Source organism: Megalops cyprinoides, chromosome 15, assembly GCF_013368585.1.
Source record: "Megalops cyprinoides isolate fMegCyp1 chromosome 15, fMegCyp1.pri, whole genome shotgun sequence".
Lineage (NCBI taxonomy): Eukaryota > Metazoa > Chordata > Actinopteri > Elopiformes > Megalopidae > Megalops > Megalops cyprinoides.
In genome coordinates this window covers 23105559-23129545 of record NC_050597.1, presented here as the reverse complement: position 1 = coordinate 23129545, position 23987 = coordinate 23105559, and the positions used below count along the sequence as shown (strand labels likewise).

At 51.4% G+C, this 23987-nt stretch overlaps 1 protein-coding gene across 1 annotated transcript in view; it reads right to left on the bottom strand.

Annotated features, from left to right (window-relative positions):
- The window catches only part of lrpprc (leucine-rich pentatricopeptide repeat containing), a 51640-nt gene extending 27903 nt beyond the window's left edge, over positions 1–23737 (bottom strand). Inside the window, exons 1-22 of the mRNA XM_036546618.1 lie at positions 23555–23737; positions 22429–22637; positions 21772–21894; positions 21185–21306; positions 20883–20941; positions 20596–20682; positions 19735–19861; positions 19494–19638; positions 18876–19033; positions 18405–18510; positions 17761–17868; positions 12485–12603; positions 12294–12381; positions 11144–11213; positions 8659–8686; positions 7234–7291; positions 5816–5922; positions 4997–5074; positions 4386–4442; positions 3984–4097; positions 3738–3868; positions 2525–2610 (exon numbers count right to left, since the gene is read on the bottom strand). Of these exons, the coding sequence (XP_036402511.1) occupies positions 2525–2610; positions 3738–3868; positions 3984–4097; positions 4386–4442; positions 4997–5074; positions 5816–5922; positions 7234–7291; positions 8659–8686; positions 11144–11213; positions 12294–12381; positions 12485–12603; positions 17761–17868; positions 18405–18510; positions 18876–19033; positions 19494–19638; positions 19735–19861; positions 20596–20682; positions 20883–20941; positions 21185–21306; positions 21772–21894; positions 22429–22637; positions 23555–23730 (2356 nt within the window). The 5' untranslated portion in view covers positions 23731–23737. The remainder of the gene's footprint in view (positions 1–2524; positions 2611–3737; positions 3869–3983; positions 4098–4385; positions 4443–4996; positions 5075–5815; positions 5923–7233; positions 7292–8658; positions 8687–11143; positions 11214–12293; positions 12382–12484; positions 12604–17760; positions 17869–18404; positions 18511–18875; positions 19034–19493; positions 19639–19734; positions 19862–20595; positions 20683–20882; positions 20942–21184; positions 21307–21771; positions 21895–22428; positions 22638–23554) is intronic.
- Between the last annotated feature and the right edge of the window lie 250 nt (positions 23738–23987).

Here is a 23987-nt window from a genome sequence, read left to right as displayed (position 1 = left end):
TTCCTGTCCGCTCCCGGTCTCTCTCGCCCTCTCTCTGTTGTCATGCAAATGAGATACAAACGCTCGACTGTCAGATTTAATGGGCCAAAAACAGAAGGATGGGGGTGTGTGTGCGTGTGTGTGTGTGTGTGTGTGTGTGTGGGGATGGGGGGGGTTTGTGTTGGGAGGGTAGTTGGTGTACACCATCTGGGTCACGCTGCGTTTTTCAAGAGCTTGCTTTTGTACTGTGTTGTGCCGTTTCGTGCAGTTTAACTCTCTCAACAGGGTGTCATAATTGTCGCGAGTCACGGATCTAAACGGCACTCTTGTTTCCTTCTCCTCTCCTCCGGAGGCGTGAATCGTCGCGACCTTCGGATGCGGCCCTCCTGCGAGGGGGGCAGAGGACTCGGGTACGCGCCACAGGAGCGGTGACCCACGCTCCGGCCACACCCATGTGCTGGGGTCCCTCTGCGAAGACTGTCAGGTGCGGGAGATTCGCAGGGTGCTTTGAGCCTGTCTCAGCGGGGGATAAGAGGGCCAAAGCCACTTCTGCGCCTACTTTCAACCTTCCGCCACAAGGCATAACAAACTGGCCAATCAGCTGCAGGCCCTGAGCTGGGAGGTGGAAAATGGGCGGAGCTCACTGCTGGCTCCACGCAGGTGAGCGGCCATCCCCCCCCGGGCTCCTTTCCCCTGATCCGAAACACCACGCTGTTTACGCATCACTGCAGCACAGGAAAACACACATAAAGCGGTAACTCTAAATAACAAACAACTCCCTTTTGGAAAGATCACCCTCTACTACACTGCCAATGGCATCTCCGAGTCCAAATAAATGGATATCCAAGTGGCTGTGCATTTCCGCTTCTCTCGGATCGCCTCGCCGCCAAGGCCCGTGCGAGGGAATAGCAGCCCTCTCAGCGCGGCACGAGCCCAAACCAACATGGCCAAAAAAAAGGAGGTATACCAGACCACTGCCACCGTTTCTAATACCAGTCACCTTCCTGCCAAAACCCGGTCACGTTCGAAGGCTCTCAAAGTCTGACCCGTGCACTTCTTCAAAGGATAAATAAGTAAGAAAGAGGGGAGGGAGCCGGTGGAAGCGGGGGGGTGGTGGTGGTAGAAGAAGTGGGGGGGGGGGGGGGGGGGGACAGAGAGAAAGAAACAACAAAGCCATTAGCTTGGAGCCCGTGAGCAGCCGTGCCACAAGTCATGATCTTCAAGCCGGGCTGGCTGGCCTGCCGCTCGGCGACGCCGGGGCAGCGAGCTGTGCTAATGCGGATGACAAGCCTGCCCAGTCAGTCAGGCTAATGGCCGCTGCGCCAGGAACCAGCGCCTCTGCTTGAATTCACATGCAAATTTGTGCGCCGAACGTTTCAAGCACTTTCGGCGGACATGATATACCATTAGTATCAGGACCGATTTCCGTAATTCTGTTAAAGTGGCGAGAGTCCTGTAATTTACGCCCGCCGCGCCAGGGAGACATCCGTGTCCGACAGAGAGAGAGAGAGAGAGAGAGAAAACGGAGGGAAAGACAGAGGGCGAGAGAGAGAGACACAAGGGGGGAGAGAGAAAGAAAGAGAGAGAAGGAGAGAGGAAGAGAAAACAGAGAAAGAGTGAAAGAAAAATACAAGAGAGAGAGAGAACGACAAATGCGTGTTTTTACTGTCACTCTGTGTGCACAAGCCAGGAGAAACACGTTTTTTTTTTTCCCCTCCTTTGTAATTGCGGCTTGCGTGCTTTCTGAAACCCGCTGGGGAATTCAGATAACCTCCACTTTACACTGGCTCCCTGAAAATCCCATTCAAAGTCCCACTGACACGCAGTGATGCACTGTCAGAAATGCGGCCGTAATAATACACACATTCTGAGAACAAATTAGGAGCGCTCCTCGTTTTCAAAACGTCTCAGAGCAGAAGCTGCTCTGGTACACCGTAGTCCGCTGTGCCACTGAATGTTAACTATGGTGTCATGCTTATGGAACTGGACTCATAACTTACAGAATCACATCCAAAGTGTGGAATAGCATCACGGAATAAGGAATGTCACATGTATAGTTTCAGGAAATAGCTGAAAAATGGATGTGTGAAATGGACAAGCTATGCAAATTACACTTGAATCCAATAATTTAATCCATCGTAAATATCAAATTCTTGAAAGTGTATTTGTAATGTGCACCTGGATTCACTGAGGGCAGTATGTTAGCCAATCCACATCATAAAAACATCAGTGGTTCTGTGGCTGTGATCCAGAAAACAAGCCCGTGCTCTGTGCCCCCTGACCTTTGACCCAGCCCTGCAGACCACTTCAGGCTCAATGCTGCAGACGCTGACAGCTTCCGACAGCTGCCAGCTATCAGACGGGAGCGAGGGCAGTCTCCCGTGATGCAAGAGGCAGAGCCCATTCCCTCCAGCTTCCACAGTCCCAGGAAACCTGTGGCCTGGTGTGCAGTCTGAGGAAGGACTGGCACCACCGTGCCTCACTCCACCTGCCGGTGTCACATGGTGTCAGCCCCGCCCCCGGATGGGAAGCCCCGCCCACTCACCGTCCACCTTTCCGTGTTTGGAGAGAACCTTGACCAGCGCCAGGTACTTGCCGGCGTCCAGGGCCACGGAAGAGTCCTTCCGTTGCCTGGAAGGGAAGACAGAGGTGTGGTCAGGGCCTGTTCTTCTGAACTTCCCGAGTTCCTTGTGTGCAAGGATAGAGGAGTTTACTAAACCTATTGGCTTGGCTCTGAACTAAGTATGGAAAAACACAGACAAACACAATGTATTCCTTGCTGTCACACAGATCTTTATCTACAGAATTCTACTCTCCCAGGGACTCATTCCACAACACTGGCTGAACATGGAATTTCTTTTAAATAAACACGGCAATAAATCAATTATTATATGATATTAATAGTGTAGAAATACACTCAAATATAGTATCAGATACGTGAAGTTTCGTATATACACTCAGCATTGTGATGGGCACTTTGTAACTGTTTGGGGACAGGATGTGGATGTGGAAACGCAACCATCTGTGCACCCCGAGGACAGCCAGGCCAGTTTATTCATACAGTGCCTGCTATGAGGTGGCACCGACAAACGAGCGCATTTCATTTACGGGCCAGGCAGCACACGCACTAAGGATCAAATGAATCAATCATCTTTGGCTTCACTTCACAGGGTCCGGTGCATGAAAACAACTAAAAAAAAAAAAAAAAACCTCTTCTTTACTTTGCTGCTTTTCACCAGCTTTTTCTTGCCCTCATTCTCAGTCACCAGCTTCTCTCTCGTTGCCAGAACTTCTCTGTCCTTATGACTAGCGATTCTGCATCCTCAGCAACGCTTGGGACTTTTCGACATGTAATTAACGTGGACCGCAGTAAATCGCGGGCGGCCTGTATGGATCTGATCTCTGTGCTAACCAGCGAGCCGCCCCGGGGAACAAAGAGCGGCTCGTCCCTAAACTCAGAGATCGCCCTTCTCCCGGACCCCTCCCCCTCCCCTCTCTGCGCAGGGTGAGTGAAGGGGACCGAGATCGGACCTGAAGGTGAGGGCGACGCGTCACGCGGCGCAGGATGGCGGTAATGACGGCAGGAGCGCGGATGGGGCCAGGCCGGGCGGGGCGGGGCGGGCCTCTGCATTAACGTCTCCCTGCATCCCATCGATCCTCTCCGCCGCCATTAAACTTTAACGCGCTGCCGGAACGGCGATCGCAGCGCGGCGGTGCCGTGTTTGTGTGTGTGCGTGCGCGACAGCTGTCCTACTCACACTTCTCTCTTCAGGTTCAGCGCCTCCTCCACGTTGTCGTGGCGACAGCAGAGGTTGATGAGCGCGGCGTAGCCCCCGACGGCCATGTCCTCCTCGTGCTGAGCCTTCAGCTCCAGGGCCCGGTCCAGTTTCTGAGGGGAAACCGGAACACGGTTAGCGGCGCACGCCTCGGACACAGACAGGAAGTGGCCACCGGAGACCTGAGCTCAGGATTGGAAGAGAAACAACGGGGGGGGGGGGGCGCACCTCCTCAGCGCACAGAGACAGGATCAGCTGCTTCAGGGTGGCTCCCAGGGGCTTGTTCTCTGCCTTCAGCTCCTCCAGCCTCTTCTCAAGGCCTACACCCCTCCCCTCTTTTCCCTGAGAGAGAAATAGAGCTGTTACACACACACACAGACACACACACACACACACACACACACACACACACACACAGACACACAGACACAGACACACACACACACACACACACACACACAGACACACACACACACACACACAGACACACACACAGACACACACACACACACAGACACACACACACACACACACACACACACACACACACACACACACACACACACACACACACACAGACACAGCTATCTCTGCAATGCATCTGGAAAAGCCCAGGCCCGACACACTCACTCTTGGGATGTCCAAGGTGTCGATCGCTTCTTTGCCGTCAACCAGGATGACCACATCCTGTAGGGAGGAAGAAACTAGCGTCAGACGCAAACACATACGTGTCCGCAACGCTACATGCACGCAGCATATACCCCACACCTCTACAGCGTGTAGCCCAAACCGCTACAGCACGTGACCCACACCTACCCCACGCCTCTAAAGCACGTACCCCACACCCCAGCTGCACATAGCTCACACTGCTACAGTACATAACCAAACACTGCTTAAGCACGTACCCCACACCTCTACAGCGTGTAGCCCAAACCGCTACAGCACGTGACCCACACCTACCCCACGCCTCTAAAGCACGTACCCCACACCCCAGCTGCACATAGCCCTCACTGCTACAGTACATAACCGAACACTGCTAAAGCATGTACCCCACACCTCCACGGCGTGTACCCCAAACCCCTACAGCATGTACCTAGCACTGCTAAGGCACAAACCCCCACACACCACCTACACTGCTACAGCAGACATGCAGCTGACAGGACACGAAGGGGACGCAGGCCCTCTCCAGCCTCTGAGGGCTCACAGCCCCCGTGCTCTCTCCCAGCCCAGGTGGGCCTCACCTTGATGAGCTCCGGCACATGGCAGGACTCCAGCAGGTTCCGGATTCCTCTGTAGATGTTGACCGGGATTCTGACGTTCTGACAAGAAAATACAGAGCAAATGAACATTATGTTGCAACCGGAAACTTAACACCAGATGAAAACCAGTCTGAATTTCCCCGTATAACCCTTAAACTGGACAAGTGAAAACAGGCCAGACAGTCAGTCATCAGACAGCCAGTCATCGGGCTTGACCAACACCTGATACTGATGCCATGAAGCTAGCAGAGGAATGTTTGAGAAGGTACATGTTAGTATTTACCATGCTAATGAGCAGGGGGGGTATGAGAGTGCGTGTACGTGTGTCTGTGGACACACATCCGGGTCGAAGTACGAACCATTTCTTGTCCCCCTGTGGTGAAATGAGCTCTCTAATGTCAGTCATAACAGCAGAGGCACTGGCTATATTCCCACAGACTGCCAGCCCTCCTCTTCAGACAGCTTCTCGGCTCCTTGAAGCCAGACGCTCACCCTGGCCAGCACCGACCTCCCTGAGGCTCCGGGTACCTGATTACCACTGTGCTGCGTGATTGTGATTACAGCTCTCCTATATTTGGCTCAGTTCATGCCACCCTCTTCGCTGTGCCACTTGGGCATTACAGTATGTTGATTGTAGCTCTGGGTTATACAACGAGACAGTTTCAATTATGTTATAAACTGTTTTTTTTTACCTATACTGAAGTTGATCTGCATCGTGATATGCACTGTGCAAGTTGGTCTGTATTTGTGTGTGTGTGTGTGTGTGTGTGTATGTGTGTGCGCGTGTGTGTGCATCTGTACCGTGTTCTTAAGCTGGTGGAAGTATTGCCTGAGCTTCTCCTCCTGGGCCAGCAACTCCTCCTCAGTCATGCTGTCAATCAAGTTATACAGGAAGTAGGACACAGCCTCTGAAGGTGGGGGGGGGGGGGGGACAGGAGGTCCATAGTCAACAACACCATTTACATTTACTTACTTATTGGTATATTTGACAGATGTACTTACACACCAGTCCAACACATTAACATACCCATTCACTCTGATGCAGACATGATCACAAGTTATTCAAGCAACACTGTTTGCTAAGAGGTACTATTACAATCCATACACCATACATCCCAAACTCAATTCACTTACAGACACACACACACACAACACAAAATAACACCACAGACTTAGGTATGCTTATATACCCGCATACTACTACACTCCAATGCATGTGTGCAATCAAACAGACACACACACACACACACACACACACACACACACACACACACACGGGTCTCAGTGTCAGATCAAGCTAAGGCCAGATAAGTGGGATCGTGTGCTGGGATGTCAGGCCGGTGCAGCGGGGCGTGTGTGTGTGTGTGACGCTGACGGGACGCGGCTCGCTCCGCACTGAGTGAAGCGCACAGTAATCCGTCCCGGGCCGCCCTGACAGCCCGGCACAGGCGCGCCCGCCACGCGGGGGAAACAGGATGTGACACGGAGACCGTCTCCATCTCTTCCCACCCGCCACAACACCAGCTCCACGCGGGCTGCGGGACAGGGTGGCGGGGAGAGGGGGGGCGCGGGGCCCTTCCCTCTGACATCGCCCCGACGCTGGGAGAGACACCCTGTTTATTCAGCATAAACGCAGGCCCCGCTCGGATGAGCCAACGAGTGTCACTTTCCCTCGGCAGGGGGGACAGCGGTGTCCCCTCTGCCTGCCCCTGACATCCAGTCAGGACACGGCATCGGTCAGGCGGGATCGGGGATGCCGGGCTAATAACGCAAAGCGACCCTGTCAGCAGAGACCGTGCCAGTCACTGAGACCGGAGAAGAGAACACACAGGTAGCAGCCTGCAAACAGCTTGGGTTAATTCCACCTCTATTCCGTCTGAAACTCACTCATATTAAGATTTTTCGAAATTGGTCTGAATTTCTGTCCACTCCCTGAATTGACTGGATTGCTATGAAATTTGATATTTGATGTGGATATGAAATAACCAGCTGTGATGCAAATACAGCAGAGACAAGAGCACAATACCCAAAACCCAAACCCATACACACATGAGCACAAACATCTCTCACAGTGACATGCTGTCACATTTTGGGAGCGGTGATTAAGGAAAGGGAGAGGCACGAGGTGAATGTGCGGTAGTGGTCCCTGCAAAAGCAGAACCAACAGGCAACCTGCAGCAACGCTGATCTCTGCTGATGCAGAGCCGAGCGCAACGTACCGGCTGGGCCTCCCGACGTCTGGCTGAACCGCGGGTCCTGGTACAGCAGTTCAGTAATCTGCGATGAGAAGGACACACTGTAACAGGGAGAGAGCCAGAACACACGCACACGCACACACACACACACACACACACACTACCACACACACACACTACCACACACGCACACGCACACGCACACGCACACACATACACACGCACACACACACACACTACCACACACACACACTACCACACACAGACACACACGCACGCGTGCACAGTGCACGCACACACACACACACACACACACACACTACCACACACATACACACGCACATACACACACACACACACACTACCACACACACACACACACTACCACACACACACTACCACACACACACTACCACACACAGACACACACGCACGCGTGCACAGTGCACGCACACACACACACACACTACCACACACACACACTACCACATACACACACGCACGCACGCACGCACACACACACGCACACACACTACCACACACACACACACTACCACACACAGACACACACGCACACGCACACACACACACACACACACACTACCACACACACACACTACCACACACACACACTACCACACACACACACACACACTATCACACACACACACACACACTATCACACACACACACACACACTACCACACACACACACTACCACACACACACACACACACACACTACCACACACACACACACACACACACACAGACACACACGCACGCACATGCACGCACACACACGCGCACACATGCACACGCGCACAGCGCACACACACACACACGCACACGTACACGCCCACAGCGCGCACACACACGCAAAAAAGTACAGCCCATACACAGCTCCCGCACCCCACTCATTCTACAGAAAAACGCCTGTGCTCCTTTTTAAAGCCCTCTGACACTGCCGCGGAAAAGTGTTCTATTCTACTGATGAAAACGGAGAAGGCAGTACTGTATGTGAATGATTACTCTTGAACATGAGATTAAACCCCTGCGGGCGTTTCGGTCTGAGCGCTATGCTTCGGTCTCTGGCTCTGGCTCTGGCTCCTTCACACTGCAGCGTCCGCTTCAAGCCCCCCTGCAACAGCGGATCCCCACAGCAAGGGACACAAGGCTGCAAGCAGCTCATCACTCTCTCCTGTATCAACGCTACAAACTACAACTACAGTGTGTCGGTGTGTGTGTGTGTGTGTGTGTGTGTGTGTGTGTGTGTGTGTGTGTAGGCTAAACTAAATGACTGGGAAATTCGCAGAGGATCCATGATTAGAGGGGACAGGCTAACGTGACACAAAGGACAAAGTTGTGAGACCTTCAACCCCCGCCGTCCCACAGCCGGCTCATCAACACCGCTAATTCCCAGATTCCAGCTGCTACCAGTCACACTTACCTTGGTCATGCATTCCACGTCACTCGACCTGCAGGGGGCAGCAGAGAATAAGAAATGAGCAGCTGGTCGAGCTAAGCCCAGTCAGAGAGACAGCACGGGTCTCTCTCGACCAGTGCATGTACAAAATAGGGCGGGCGGGGGGGGCAGGGTAAGCAGCAGCCACCTTGAGACAATTTCACACAAGGACAAGACAGACTGATACATTTCGAACAAACACTGAAAACTCAGTAGGAGAATTCAACCTCAAATGAATTCAAGTATGCTAATTTCCACTGTAGAGTAAAAAGACTGAATGTCTTCAGAAAAAACCTAACACAGTAATGAAATTTTGAAATCTGATTCCTTATTAAGCCCACACTCAATAGAACTGCAGTGCTCTTTTTCCTTAAAATGTAAAATAAAAAAAAAAAAATAGCTTCATGCTCTTTTTTGATTTATTTGACAAACTACCACATAACATACTTATAATTGCTAAATAGTACATAGTTCTGCTCACTAAAGAAGTTAACTTGCATAACTGAACATCAATGCAAACGTATTTGTCGGTATCCCAGACAAACTGCAAAGATGGAGGACTGAGCAGCTGCCTAACTTCCACCCACATCCGTGAAAGAGCAGCCACACTCCGGGTACACATTATAACAAGGGGTCTATACCCGGCTACACCTGAGCTTTGTAACACATAACACAAACACAGAAAGACGGACAACTGAACAAAGAAAAGACTTCAAACATACATTTACACTCCGTCTCTCTGTCTCACACACACACACACTCACACACACACACATATACACATACACACACACACACACACACACACAAACTTGTCAACTGCCAAATTATCATTACGACGTTTTATTTTTTACCCTTGTCAGCTTGTTGGAGGGTAGGGGGGTGGGAATGGGGGGGGGGCTCAATTTAATGATTAAATTATCTTCTGACCTTGTGCTTGACAGGAACGGGTCATTGAGCGAGGCGACATGACGCTGACACCGCAGCCCGCCCGAGTGACAACCCCAATTACCGCCCTGACAGCCGCGGCTCCCGAGTCAACAGCTCTCTGCGCATGTTTAAGGCCGGCCGCGCCCGGTTCTGATTAGGAGAGGATCGACCGGCCCGCCGGGTCAAGAGCCACTTCATTAAAGCTATCGGGGACTGTAATTTAAATCACACCACTTACACGCACCATCATCATCGTCGTCCTCTGTCATCGCCTTCCTCTTCCTCACAGATCAGGTTACATCACATGAGAAGGGCGGGGGGCGGGGGGGGGGGGGGCAGGGGTGTAAACAGGGGCCGCTGGTACGCTTACCGCCCGCACCCACACCGACACAATCAAAACAGTGGCTAGAACTCAGCTTTATGCCTCAAACTGTGCTGCAGTAAACATAATGAAAAAAAAAATCAGCTAGTCCAGGCTTACCACACACACACGCAACCTTCTCCAAAGACTGAAACCTCCCACTCTGCTTTTTGGAGTGTGCTCGTGCACCGCCGCGGCCCCAGGGGCTTGTGGGACAGACAACTGACGCAAAATTATCAACACGCCACAGCGCCAGGGTGTGAGCCTGGAGCCGGCTCTTCCCCGCGGCCGGGGTCGGAGAGTGAGTTCGTCGCCCACCGGAGCCCGGGGGGAAGGCCACAGGCCAGCAGGCAGGGTGGGGGCTTGCCACATTTGCATTTGTAGCGCTCCGCTCGGAGGCGACCGCTCCGGGACGGCACCGTGCATATGCATGAGTCGGAGCACAGCTCTGAAAAGCATCGGCACCCACGACACGCTCGGCACGTCCACCCTCTCGCTGCCAGGCCTGCACATCTCAGCAGCCTGCATCCAGCACATAGCCAGCAACACAAGCAGCCCCACACACACAAGCAGACAGACATGCAGACAATGACACTGTGTGTGTAGACAGACAGACCTACACCATGCAAACTCCAGCTAAGCATACATATACAAACATCTCCTCAATTGACCAGCACCAAGGCGGCGGCTAAATTTACTAATAATCAAATATTCAACCCCGAGAGCGCTTATTGGGTCGCTCCATTCAACTGGTTAATTAGTTGAGTTTCAGTGCTTGCTCAATTAAAAAAAAAAAAAAGATAAATCCAGGTTTACTTTTTCTCATCAATATTCATGAAGAGCCTAAGAGCATGGCATAAAATAACAGATAATTAATTAATATTATTAGTTTCCCTGCCTGAAAGTGGGAGTGAGTCATTATTTACATATCACTGGAGTTTCGTACAGTGCCTGCAAAAGAGGTTTCAATTATTCAAATATTAGGAATATTTTGTTAACAAATTAATCAAAATGCACACTTACCAACAACCACCTCTTTAAGACCTTTGCAGCCCGATAAAATAACATCGTAACAAGAACACAGATACACAAACAGCTCTATACAGGCAGGGCAGACTCTATATTCACTGTCCTTATGAGAACACAGATGAGAAGGGTGAGAATTCAGGAGGAGCTTACTTTTTGAAGCCCAGGGTCAGGCTCCCTCGGAACAAGCTCAAGTCAACGGCAGGGCAGGACGGAGACGACACTGGGGGTGAGAAACACAAAGACCCCGCGTCAGCGGCTGAGGCCACACGGGCCTACAGTTACACCGGGGTGCAGAACGTGGCGGGAGCTACGGGCTCGCAAAAGCCGTTCCGATTCTGGAAAGGGTGGGGTGTTTTTGTTTGAGGCTGGAGAATATTTGATGCGTTTTGCTCGCGGGCCCCCACAGCCAGCTCATCTCACAGTGCCAGACCCCTGCTCGTGTCCGGGAGCCAATGAGCACACGTCCATTTATCGGTGACTTCGCCTCTGCTCCCCGCTCTCCAACCACGCCAGACTGTCCGCGTTTGGCGCGGCCTGACGTGGGCACGTGCGATAGCCGAACGTTTCAGCGGCAGCTTGGGCAAGCGCTGCTCGAACACGATGGGGGGAGGGGGATGGAGGCATCCATAATTTAGCAGCACCTTTACCCATTTACCTCCTCCTGCTAAATCGCCACGCTCGCTCCATCCTCACGTATTCACACGCGCTAATCACTTAAAAGGTCGGACGGGTGAACGGGGCGCAGGGAGAGAGAGAGAGAGAGAGAGAGAGAGGAGCGCGCGAGACCGTCGCAGCACTGATGGGGGGCAATTAGCCCACGGGCGAAACATTAAGCAGCTGCTGATGAGCGCCCCTTCCCAGCATGCATCTGCGCTCTGGGGGCGGCCCCGTGAAGTTGCTCTCCCCGATATTCCGTGTGTGGTGAGAGCGTCTGTGTGTTCTCTGGTGCGCCACCATGAGCAGAACTGATTGTTAATGATGCTAATGCTGATGTTCTGACTGTCAGTGGGTGATGGTGCTGTTGTTTCTCTGTGAATCGCACAAATGATTTTGGAGCTATGACGGAGGCTCCTCATTTTTCAGCTTAATTGTGCCTCTATATATACCTACATGATATACCACAAGGACCTTCAACCCCAACGACGGGGAAAGAAGCCAACAAGCCCTCACAGACGGGCGATCACCTACTGTGGCCAGAACAGAAAACCTGGCCTGACAGAAGCCTGTCCTCGAGCTGTACTGTGCTGCTAAAAAGGAAGGGGATGGAGAATGGCTTTCTGTCCCGCGTGTTAGGACTCACAGAGAACGAGCAGCTTCGGCAGGTTCACAGCCTCCGCCCGGACCTCGGACGCAGAAAAGCCCTCCGTGTCCACAGAGAAGCCCGCTTCCTGTGGAGAGGGAGAGACAACATTTACATACACACACAATGTACACACGTGCATGCGCACAAGGCACACGCAGACAGAGACCCTTCCACAAGTCTGACAGTACCTTAAGGGCCGCGCGGGCGGTCTCCAGGCTGTCGAAGGTGGGCAGGACGTAACTGGAATATGTCTCCACGTCGGGCAGTACTTCCAAATCCTGCATGCCTTTCAGGACCTCCACTGTGGCTGCGGAGAAACATGGGGGAGGGGGATCGGTCAGTCCAAAATGGCTCTCACACAGGGACCCCTTCAGTGCGCTCACCTGAGTCTCCTCCATACTCCTCTCTGTCCCACACTTTACATTACCTCACCTCCCTTCTCTCTATCCCTGACTTACCTCACCTTCCATCCCTTTATTTACTTTTTATTTCTGCCTCCAATCTCTTTATTTCTGCATCACCCTCTCTCAGTCCCACTCCTAAAACTCTTGCATCCTAGTCTTTATTATGAGGGAAGCCCTGTAACCCTTCCCTTTCTCTGTAGACAAGCAAGGCCTCAAACTCAAAACACACAGCCATATGTTCGCATTCGGAACGGGAGAAGACGGCTACATGATAATCAGACATATTCACACAGTCTGAATGTCGCTGGACCCCGAGGGGGGGTGTTTGCATGGCAGTGCCAGGCGCTCGCTCACGCAGTGTGACGCGTGACGGGCTCCGGCGAGACGAGTCATTAGCATCCCCCCCCCCCGCTGCCCACGCCTCCGGCCCAGCTCTGCACCCTGCTCTCCTCCCGGGCCCTGGGAGCCAGGCCCCGGGCTGGGCACGGAGGAGGCTGCATGCATATGGAACAGGGACTGCTCGCCGGGTGCCAGAGGGCCCGGGGCACGTTTTCAGCGCGAGGGCCGTCTCCCCGCACGCGTGTAGGCAGTATTAACTCCATACCGCGAGCCTGATCCGACAACACAACAGCCTCTATCGCTGTACTTCAGGGACCCTCTGAAAGACTCACCTGGCGACCCCCCCTCACCCTCTCACCTCCTTCAATATTCCTGTAACCCTAAATAAAAGATAACTTTGCTTTTATCTGCTGTTAAAACCGGTGTTCCGAGGAGCGGGAGGTGGATGGCGGGCCATCAGGTGGTGGGCGAGAGCATTAGGCAGGTGAAGCGTGCTTAGATGCACCTGAAGCTCCCGCACCCCCCCCCCCCCAACACTCTCCCTCTCTCTTTCAATGGCTGCCCTTATCCATTCATCCCCTCTTACACCTCAATAAACCTCTGCTTTCAAGAAAAAGTAAACCGGCTATCAGGGGCTTTCTCCTCAATGGAGCCCCATGTTCCCTTTCTGTTTTTTTTTTTTTGTGAAAGAAGCGCACCTGTTTTCCTTGTTAAATAATCCATGATCCATCTCAGCCCACCTAGACGGGGATGGAGACGGATATAGAAGGTATGAATGGATCTGGTAAATGTATATGCCGGCACACAGACGCAGTCACGTGTAAGGCCTGGTCTTCCAGAGTCAGCACTCCTGTACGGCCCACGTGTTCGCAGGGGTCTCGTTACTGGGGAAGGCTGGGTGAATAGGTACGTTTTTAGCATTTTGGTGTTCACGGTTGTTTATTTATGGTTCTCATAAATGTTTGTCCGTCTTATCCCAATGCCGTTTCACCTGATAGTATCATTAAGATTTTAGGCCCTTTTCAAAATAACACAGATAAAGAAAGGATAAGTGTAGATAAATAAAACTTCCATTTATCGTAAACACAAAGCAGATTGCACAAATAGTAAACAACTATAGATATTTACAGACCTGTGCTTTGGATATTGCTGAAAATTTGAAAGATCTTCTGAGATTTTTTCAACTCCGACAGAAAATGATCATAAAATACTTAATAAATGCTACACAAAAGATAAATACTTGTTATAGATCTCTCACATTATTCAAACACTTATTGAAACACACTTTACTCCTGGAGGAGTTCAACCACAGACAGACAACGGCAGTCTGACTTTTAACGGTGTTGTTTCCAGTTAACGGTTACTGATGCTGAACAAGATTTGGCTGTTTGGTCAAAATTCTGCGCCCATGTCACGGCTCTGCCTCGGAGTTCTTTGCAGCTCCGAGTTTAGAGAAAGAAAGCTGGACCCTCCCGTTCCTCACCTCCGCGCCTGACTGACCAGGCGCAGACACCTGGAGGCAGTCCTCTGGGAGAGAAGAGGGAAAGAGGGGAGGCAGTGAGAAAGGAGAGGACAGAGGAGAGAGGAGAGGGAGAGAGAGAGACGCACGCGTACTCCGATGTCCTTGGAGTGATTTCCTGTCTCTTCTCGATCCCTCTCTCGCTCAACAGTACAGGTGGCTGTAATGTCAGATATAAATCACCGCGGAGAATCGCTGGTTTATTTATTTAATCACCGTGACGAGGACGACGGGTAGAGGGGGAAGTATGTGCGTGTGTGTGTGTGTGTGGGGGGGGCACACAGGTCTTCCTTCCAACCTGGTGGGGGTCTCGCTCGAATCCTCCGCGCCCCGGTGTAAAAGCCTCTCCGCGGAGAAGGGCCCCACGAACCGCGCTCGTTCCGTGTCACAACCGATAAGGAGAAGCGCCGCACACCGAGATGACAACCCTCGCCGCTCGCGGCTCCAGCGAGCAAGCAGCATATGCTTCCTCAACTCGTCTGGGCCACCGCCTCCCCCCACCCCCACCCCCCCCCCAAATCCACACCTCATCAAGATGCAAAGTTTCCTTAAAACCCCCCCCCCTGTCTGCCCAGCAGTGCCACCTGTGGAAAAATGACATGGCACTTAATATTTCATGCAGTGTACAACGGTGCGAGTAATCTAAAGTGAATTCCCTCAGAGCGCTCGCATTTACATGAAATCAAGTCACTCCTCATTCGTCACATCACCTTCACCGCTCTGCCCCGCAATGCCATTACTAGCCCAGCCCAACCGGAGCAACCTCCAGCAGCCGGCGTGGCCCCGACCTACAGAAAGAAACGGCGTGCATTTTTCATGAGAGGTTATATCCGAAGACGGGGGGCGGTGGGGGAGAGAACAAATGTAGGAGCGAGAGAAGTTTTGTGCTTCCGTTAAGTGACCGGCGAGTCGGGGCAGCGCGGGAGGCGAGCCGGGCTAACGGATTTAACCCAGCAGCCCCGGCTTTACCCGCTCGGTGAAAATGCTCGGCGCTCGGACCGCAAAGCGCCCGCCTGCGCCCACCCCCAAACTCCAGCCTGGAAGCGCACCGCGGAGGTGCCGCGTTTTGTGATGAATGTTTTACAAGACGAGGGTTATATGGATACGCGTCCTCTCCACACGAGACCGGCGCTGAGGCACGCTTAACTTGCTGAAACGATCATTTCCTCCCGACACCAAAACGCAGGCTAGCGCATGCACACTAACACGTGTGAAAAACGAAGATGGTAGTAGCACACCTCACGATGCTCAGCTGTTATACATTAACTTTAGCCCATTTATTCTGAAACTACAGATTTAAATCAAATATCTCATACTCCTATTTTTAAATATCAATATTTCCCTGACAAATAAAAATATTTATATTTAAAAAAATGAAAAGTAGCAAATCAGACAGAAATATACCAGAAAACCTACACTAATATGGAATTCAAAGGGCTTTCACTCTGAAGCCTATATCCATCGCACATAACCATCGACCTAAACATACTTTTCTTTTGCATTTGGTCTGCTTTGTTTTTGTCTTGTTTAATTTTCAGACCAAAATATAGGAAAAAAACTCATCTCTCATTAGGATGCTAATCCGATCACCTCCAATGCTGTGTCCAACCCTGAACTGAGCCCTGCTTTCTGGCAGTGTCTCAGTCTGCTCCTGTCTTCAGGGACACGGGCAGGAGACGCAGACGCAGACGCAAGACAGGCTGGTCAGTGTAGCATGATGACCGATCGCCTTTTCGCCTGAGGGCTCCACCCCCCACCACCTCCCACAGCACCCCCCCCATCCCCTTGGGCGCCAGCCCCCCATTTCCTACAGGGTCGACACCAGTCACCTGCCTTGGGGCGGGTCACAGGTCACAAGCTCCCCCCGGTGACTGTGGCAACTGAAACAACCCCAGCCCACCTCCTTCAACGTGCATGCACACGTACAGAGGGAGAACTCCAAAGACTGAAGCTGTCTGCGTGAGGACTATCTGAGGAACCAGGGAGGAACCTACAGTCTCGTTCTGACACCACCCTCCCCGACACACACACCCCGCACCCAAACACATATACAGACGTTTGGGCTGTCCTAACTCTAACTGCCTAAAAAGTACTCGAAACATTATGAACCGTGTAACAATAACGGCGTGGGGGGGTTGTTTTTGCTCCTCTGGAACACACACTGCAGTGTCTCATGTTTCTAAAGTGCCCGTTACTTTGGGAACATGCCTCCGTTTCGTGATGAGATCCAATCCGGAGGTCCCGTGGGAGGGATAGAGCGCTGGTTCTGCATGCTCACACACCCTCTCATCATGACTCTTAACCCCCCCCAATCTGCCCTGTGCGTGAAAAACCTCCCGCTGTAGGCCTCCGTCCTCCATCAATATTTCACAAGGACAGATCCCTTAAAAGCCGCTTCATGAGAGAGGGGCCGAGCCCGGTCGCGGCCCTGCTCGGACGAGACCTCCCCTCCAGCACGCAGCCACCGCCCCCCACCCCCTCTCTGTTTCTCGCTCTCTCCCTCAGGGCTCCATCACAGAGTCCTGGGTTACGTGCAAGCCGAGACCTCAGACATACAGCGGACATAGCTTTCTGTCAGGGGAGGGGGTTTCTCCAGACCGTATCCCATCACCACCAACCCGTCCGCGGGGAATTAAGCCCCCCCCCCCTTCTCCGCTTGACTGAATCGTCCAGTCAGCCGCGAGATTTGCATCCGCGGAGACCAATCGGACGTGACATGACAGGTCCATCCGATCCCCTCTGATCCCCGTCACTCTCGCGGGCCGGCCGAGAGCCGGCCGCCTCGGAGACGTCACGGGAAGGACGAGACAGCCGCCTGACGGCGACCGCGATGACCGCGGATCGCTGCTTCACGCGGCTGGACAGCCGGAGGACAGCGAGTGTCCTTACGCGAGGCTCGTGTCCGAGTCTGGAGTGAAGGAGCCCCATCCACGCATTCACACTGAGCTGAGCTAAATCTGACCCCACTGCCCAGCACTGAGGTGCACCCAACCAAGATGGAACCAGCCTGGCTTTACAGGGCACCCAGGCCCACTCCGCCAAGCCACTTCAATAAAACAATCCCTAGTAGACAGCAAAACCTTACGACCACATCCTCAGTTTCGGTCATTTAGCATATCGACTCCCCTGCTGTAGGTCATCATGACCGCTGGGACACCCCGACTCTAGGATCCATGGAAACGGCTGTGACACCGTGACCCACCTTGCGTGTTCTTGTCCCGTTGGTGCTGGGTGAGGAGGGGCCAGAAGTAGTGTGGCCTTATGGGAAGGCCTTGCTCCTTCATCACCTTCATCAGATGCACCGCCATGCCTGCAGGGGGGCGATGCCAACGACATGACACATTAACTGCACTTGAGCTCACAGTTTACTAAGACAACACACCCCTCCATTTAGCAAACAGAGAGACTGAAAATGTAGTCTTACATCACATTACATCTGGATTATGTTCTAGCAACACTTGAACTGCATAATTATTTGATCATTTGAGTATTGCTTTTCTCTTCACGTATAACAAACATCTGATTGGTGTCACATGGCCAGCCTATGCAATTAGAAAAAGATTTGATCTTTACATTAATATTCATGGTCCATTGTAGTTTAGTGTTGACCACATGTGAATACGGTTGGTGGCACACAAGATTTATGGTGTTTAAAAAAATGTTTATGTCCCCGCAATTTAATGCTTAAGCTGTATTTTTTTTCTTTGATAAATTACATTCTGCCATTTTTAATTTTCTCTTTTGAGATGGGGGTCGTCTTATAATCAGGGCTGCCCTGTTTTCGGGCCAACACTGCCCAATAACCCCCAGTCATTCAGGCACTGCGCTGGATGTCAGGGGCTGCACCTGTCTTCTTGGCCTCTAGGGTGCAGTAGAGTGTGAACTGCAGGGCTGACGAGTGCAAGCCAGAGTCTTGGAGCTCTTTGCAGTAGGTCTGCAACTTCTCCACTGACTGGAAAACAAAACAGAGGAAAAAAACATACATACTTGGCTGCAATGTTGTTATCTGAACAAGCTTTTATTTTTAAACCTGTACAATCAAAGGTTACAGCAGAGGTGTGCTACCCAGGCATGAAATTTTATTACACTACGTTACGTTACAATTATATTACATTACTGGCATTTAGTGTGCCGTGCCCAAGGGTACAGCAGCAGTGCCCCAGCAGGGAATCGAACTGGCAACCTTTTGGTTATGAATCCTGTTCCTTAACCACTATGCTACACTGCCGCCCCGGTCTGTTTTGATATGTTAGTTATTCTTTACATCTTATTATATCTCTATGCATGCCTAAGGCCTGGGGCTCCTCTGAGCCCTACCTTGTCCATATTGACGCAGTGGCGCAGGAAGAAGTTGCCCAGCTCGGGGGAGTCTCCGTTCTGGGCCTCCGCCTGGAGGGTGGGGAAGGTCTTGAGCACGGCGAAGGCCGTGTCCTCCTGACCCTGCGTGATCAGACTCAGGCACAGGTTCATGGCATCTGTAAGGAGAGGGAGAGAGAAAGGGCGGGAAAAGGACGGAGGGGAGAGGGCGGGTGAAAGAGCAGGAGGAGGAAGAGACGGCGAGTGACAGAGGGGAGGAATGAAAGAGTACGAGGACAGGAGAAGTGAGAGTTGGAGAGAGGGGACAGATGGTGAAAGTGAGAAAAGGGGGGGGGGGGGGGAAGAGTGAGATAACGGGACAAGAGAGCCCAGCTTAAAATCAAAAAGGCTGATTTTAAAGGAAATGTGGTTTCCTCCACCTGACTACTACTCAGTAAAGAAGATGTCAACAAAACCTGACACACCAGAAGCATGTAAATACTCTTGTTGAAGCGAGGGTAATCAACACCCCACATGCTCCCTTCCCATCAACCATCCTGGCTGGGCTCCGAAACCCCCCTCCCCCCCCCCCACACGCATACTCCCAGGCCCCGGAGGCTCCCGTCTCTCTGAGCGTACCTGGTATGAATCCGCGGTCGTGCCTCAGGCGCTCCACAACCTCGGGGACGTGTTGGTGGTGCCCCGCCCTGGCCAGGCTGAAGACCAACTGCATGAAGTCCCTGTCCATCAGGGTGGCGTCACCCTTGTCCAGTGCCTCCAGGATCTGTGGGGTGGAGGGCGGAGGTAAGGGTGTGCTGGAGTCAACACATCACTGTAAACACCTCGCAGCGTGTTCAGTGTGCTGTCCCCGCGGGCTCACCTGTCTTATTTTTTCCATGTCTCCTTTCTCGGCGTAGGCGGTGAGCAGTGCCAGGTAGGTGTCGGGCCCCGGCTCGATGCCAGCTCCTCTCATCACCGGCAGGATGTTCTCTGCACTCTCCATGTCCCTGAGCACAGAGGCGCATCAGTGCGGTCGCCAACGAGTATGGTCTACCATCAGTGCGGTCGCCAACGAGTACGGTCTACCATCAGTGCGGCCGCCAACGAGTAGGTTCTACCATCAGCGCTGTCACCAACGAGTACGGTCTACCATCAGTGCGTTCGCCAACGAGTACGGTCTACCATCAGCGCAGTCACCACCGAGTATGGTCTACCATCAGCGCAGTCACCACCGAGTACGGTCTACCATCAGTATGGTCATCAACAAGTACTGTCTCCCATCAGTACGGTCATCAACAAGTACCATCCCCCACTAGTATCGTCACCAAAAAGTGGAGTCACACATCAACATGGTCACCCATGTTCACACATCAGCACAGTCATGCTAAAAACACATCAGACAACCATCAGAACAACCAATTGGCATATATGCATATGGCACATCCATCCACTCACACAATAAACACGCTTATCATGCAAACGACAAGCACCAGCTACAATTTAGGCAATGAATTCTGACACAGACCAACCAAAGGTCATAACCGTGTTTGTCAAAACAGAACGTTAAGATAATTTAAAACCATAAAGACTGATGCAATCCTGCCTGTAGTGCTGTCTTTCAGCATAATCAGAGCTTAAATAGAATATGTCTATGAAGCAATGACGCTCAAGGGGTACTCGTTAGTATTTCAAATCGTATTCCCAGCCATTCTCAATCATCTCCCACAAAGTCATCACTCACCCTGCACGGGCGTGGCCTGTGACCAGGGAATTGAAGACAGCCTCAGTGATTGGCAGGTCTTTGCTCTTCATGAAGCCCAGGATCTTGCTGCAGAGAGACAGGATATTAGGTCACTGAAAACATAATACGGACCTGGTACTGACATACAGATATTTTGCAATCGCAAGTACAATATAGATAAATATCTACATGTGTTCTATCCATTGCTGAATTCAAACTGTAAATACTCTGTTCCAGTGTCGAATGCTATCCACTGCTATCCAGCCCACTGCCCTGTAGATTCTCACCTTGCCCCTTCGATGTCCCCCTCCTGGCAGTAGGCCGCAATCAGTCTCTGATAGGTCACCTAGTCAGAGAGGACAAAGGTCATCACACATCCCTCACGCAAAAATATAGGAGCTTCCACAAGAAGCAGCCAATGGAAAAGCTCTAAGACGGTAACCCAACATCCCCTCAATTCTGAATCATCAAAGTTCTAGATGTGACAGAAATGGTAAGACCCCACCATTAACATCACACTTAGTCGAAACACCTGACTCGCACAAGCTACAATGGCATCTTTAATTGAGCGCGCGTGATTTGCACTCACTCGGTTAGGCTGTACGTTGGCAGCCTCCATCTTGGCCAGGAATTCAGTGGGGGAGAATTTAAACTCGTTCTGCAGGTAAACCTTGAGCAGGGCGTTGTAGTGACTTGCATCATAGGACGCCCCTGAGAACAGAATGGAACCACACAGATATGAGTTGCACACATACTGGCAACAAACACACCAGGCACACAACCGAACAGGAAAGGGAAGAATGTACACAACAGAGCTCCAGGTCAAAGCATCTTCATAGAATATATTTTTAAGCGAATACTACATTCTAATAACCTGTTTTTGTCCACTTACACAAATTATATGGACTGTGTTTTTAATTTGCCAGCACTATCCCACCACTGATGAAAAGCTATAACTAAGTCATCTTATTGATATTACTCACTCACTCACTGCTCTCAACTGCCATCTTTATCCCAAGAACCCCTCTCCCCTATCCAAACACCTCTCACACTGGCCCCACCCCACTTCCTTGCGCCCCAACAGTTACTCCGAATGAAATAGCTCCTCTCTGTATCACTGGTCATTTTGCCCCTTTCCCCGCTTCCCCCCTCTCTCTTTGTGCCCCCGGCTCGTACCCAGCTCCTGCAGCTTGTCCCAGATGCGGTGTGCCAGCTCGTTGCGCTCTGATAGGGGCATCTCTGGGAGAAGGGACCCACAGCTACGCAGAAGCAACAGAGCCTGGTTCCCACTGGGGTACCCTGAAGAGAGAGGAGGAGAGGATCATGGGTACTGCTGTGAGCAAGTGTAATAAAAAGAGGATCACAGGTAGCATTGAGGTACACTACAAAGAGAAACACACAACGTTATCGATATTACTGAGTAAAATACAGGGAGACAAAGGGTACACATGTTCACAGGCATACAGGACTGAAAACATCTGGAAATATGAAACGAAAAATTTACTGTGTATGGTGCCTCTGAGCAATTTGTGCATGTCTACATGTGTCAAATATAGCAGGAAGTCTGGTGTCTGTAAAAGAAACACACACAACGCGTGTGAATGTGTTAGGTACAGTATGTGTTACAGTTTGTGTCAGTGGGACAGCAGAGTGTATGTATACCTGTGCAACAGCTGTGTGTGTCTGTGATAGCAGCGTGTCTATCTCTGCGTTAGTAAAATGTGTGTTTGTGTGTTATAGTGAAAGCAGCATGGGAGCACCTGTGTGACAGCAGTGCATCTATACCTGTTACAGTAGAGTATCTGTGACTACATGACTGCAGTGTGTGTGTACCTGAGCGACAGATATCGTGGAAGATACGCAGCAGCAGGGTCTTGGTGATTCGTCCCGTCCGGCGAACAGAGCTGTCCAACTTTCCGAGTGCCCAGTCAAACTGCTGGGCCTGCCGGGCCCGCACAGCCGAGCTGCCCTCATCCTTGGACACCCCCTGCTGCTTTGGGGCCACCGCAAAGTGACGCACCCCTGCGTAGGGCCATGAAACTCTGATGGAAGAGGAGGGAAGAGAGGGTGACACAGGTGAGGAATAAAACCAAAGACACGTTCATGTCAGCGTTATGTATTCTCCACTTCCACCTGAAATCCTCTTCATACAGACAGCGTGTAACATGTGAGGCAGATATGGGACGCACAACCCATACAGGGACTTTTGGACCTTAGCTCTGTCAAGGTCAAAAATTAACTATTGTTACAGAAAACGTTTCACACTTACAACGGCAAAATGTTTCATGAGCAAGGCTATGAAGCTAAGGGAGATGAATGCATCAGTGATAAGATGTGAAACATTCCCCGTAGGTTGGGTGCCTAAGACTGCGACCTTCCATGACCTTTGCAGCCCATACGTGTCTAACCCCATTTCTACCACCCAAACTTCAAGTGCGTTTCAGAAATGCGGCAACAATCTTCTAATGATGGAACCATGATGTACACTGATATTCAGTGTCTGAACTGCGGAGGGGCATACCGCACACTATCCAGCTAGCATGCTAGCAAACCTTGTATTTATGGGCTATATAGTGGAGCTAATACCTCGATTAAAGGTATACTAACAATGAATTCAATTTAGTTTGCCAGTTAGATTGATACAACTTGCTAACTACTCCGTCCGTACATTTTGTACGATGATATACGTGAGATTACACAAGCTTGAAATGGTTGCTTATGCAAGAAGGCCATGTTTTCGGATAGCTAGCTAGCAAGCTGGCTTCGTAAATATGCTGCGTTTTAGTTTGAAACATATGGATCGAACAATATTTAGCCAAGTTAGCTCCTTTGTGCGAATAAGCTGTGCATGACAGCTAAGGTCAAATCCAGAGCCTGAAACTGTTACCCAATGACAACCATTGATGTGCAATCCAGCATGGTAGCTAGGTACTGCTTATCACGCCGGCCAGTTAGCTACCTGTTCACGCCGAAGGAATGTGTTACTTGTGTCGCACGGATTCCGGCAACTCTGCCACCAATCGCTCCTCCGCACAGACGAGCAACTGCCGACCCATGTATGTTCGCTCCGGTGATCTGGAGCAGAGAAGCGGGGGAAATCTTCAGTAGCCGGGCCGATCTCAAGAGCGCAGCCATGTTTAACCTGAACAGTGTGGCGAGAAGGACATCCTTACCACGTGACAGGACGGGGCACTCTGGGAGAGAACATACACTTCGGTAGGGTAGTGCAATTTAGGACGTGTTGGAATATTTCTGAATATCAGGCTTTTGATCAATTTTACGTTATATAACTTATTATTTAACTTAAAAAAATATTTTAGGGGTTAATAAAAATATACAATTTAGCCTTTCGTTCTCTGGGTATTAGGCTCAATTCTGGGAGCTCCCCTTGG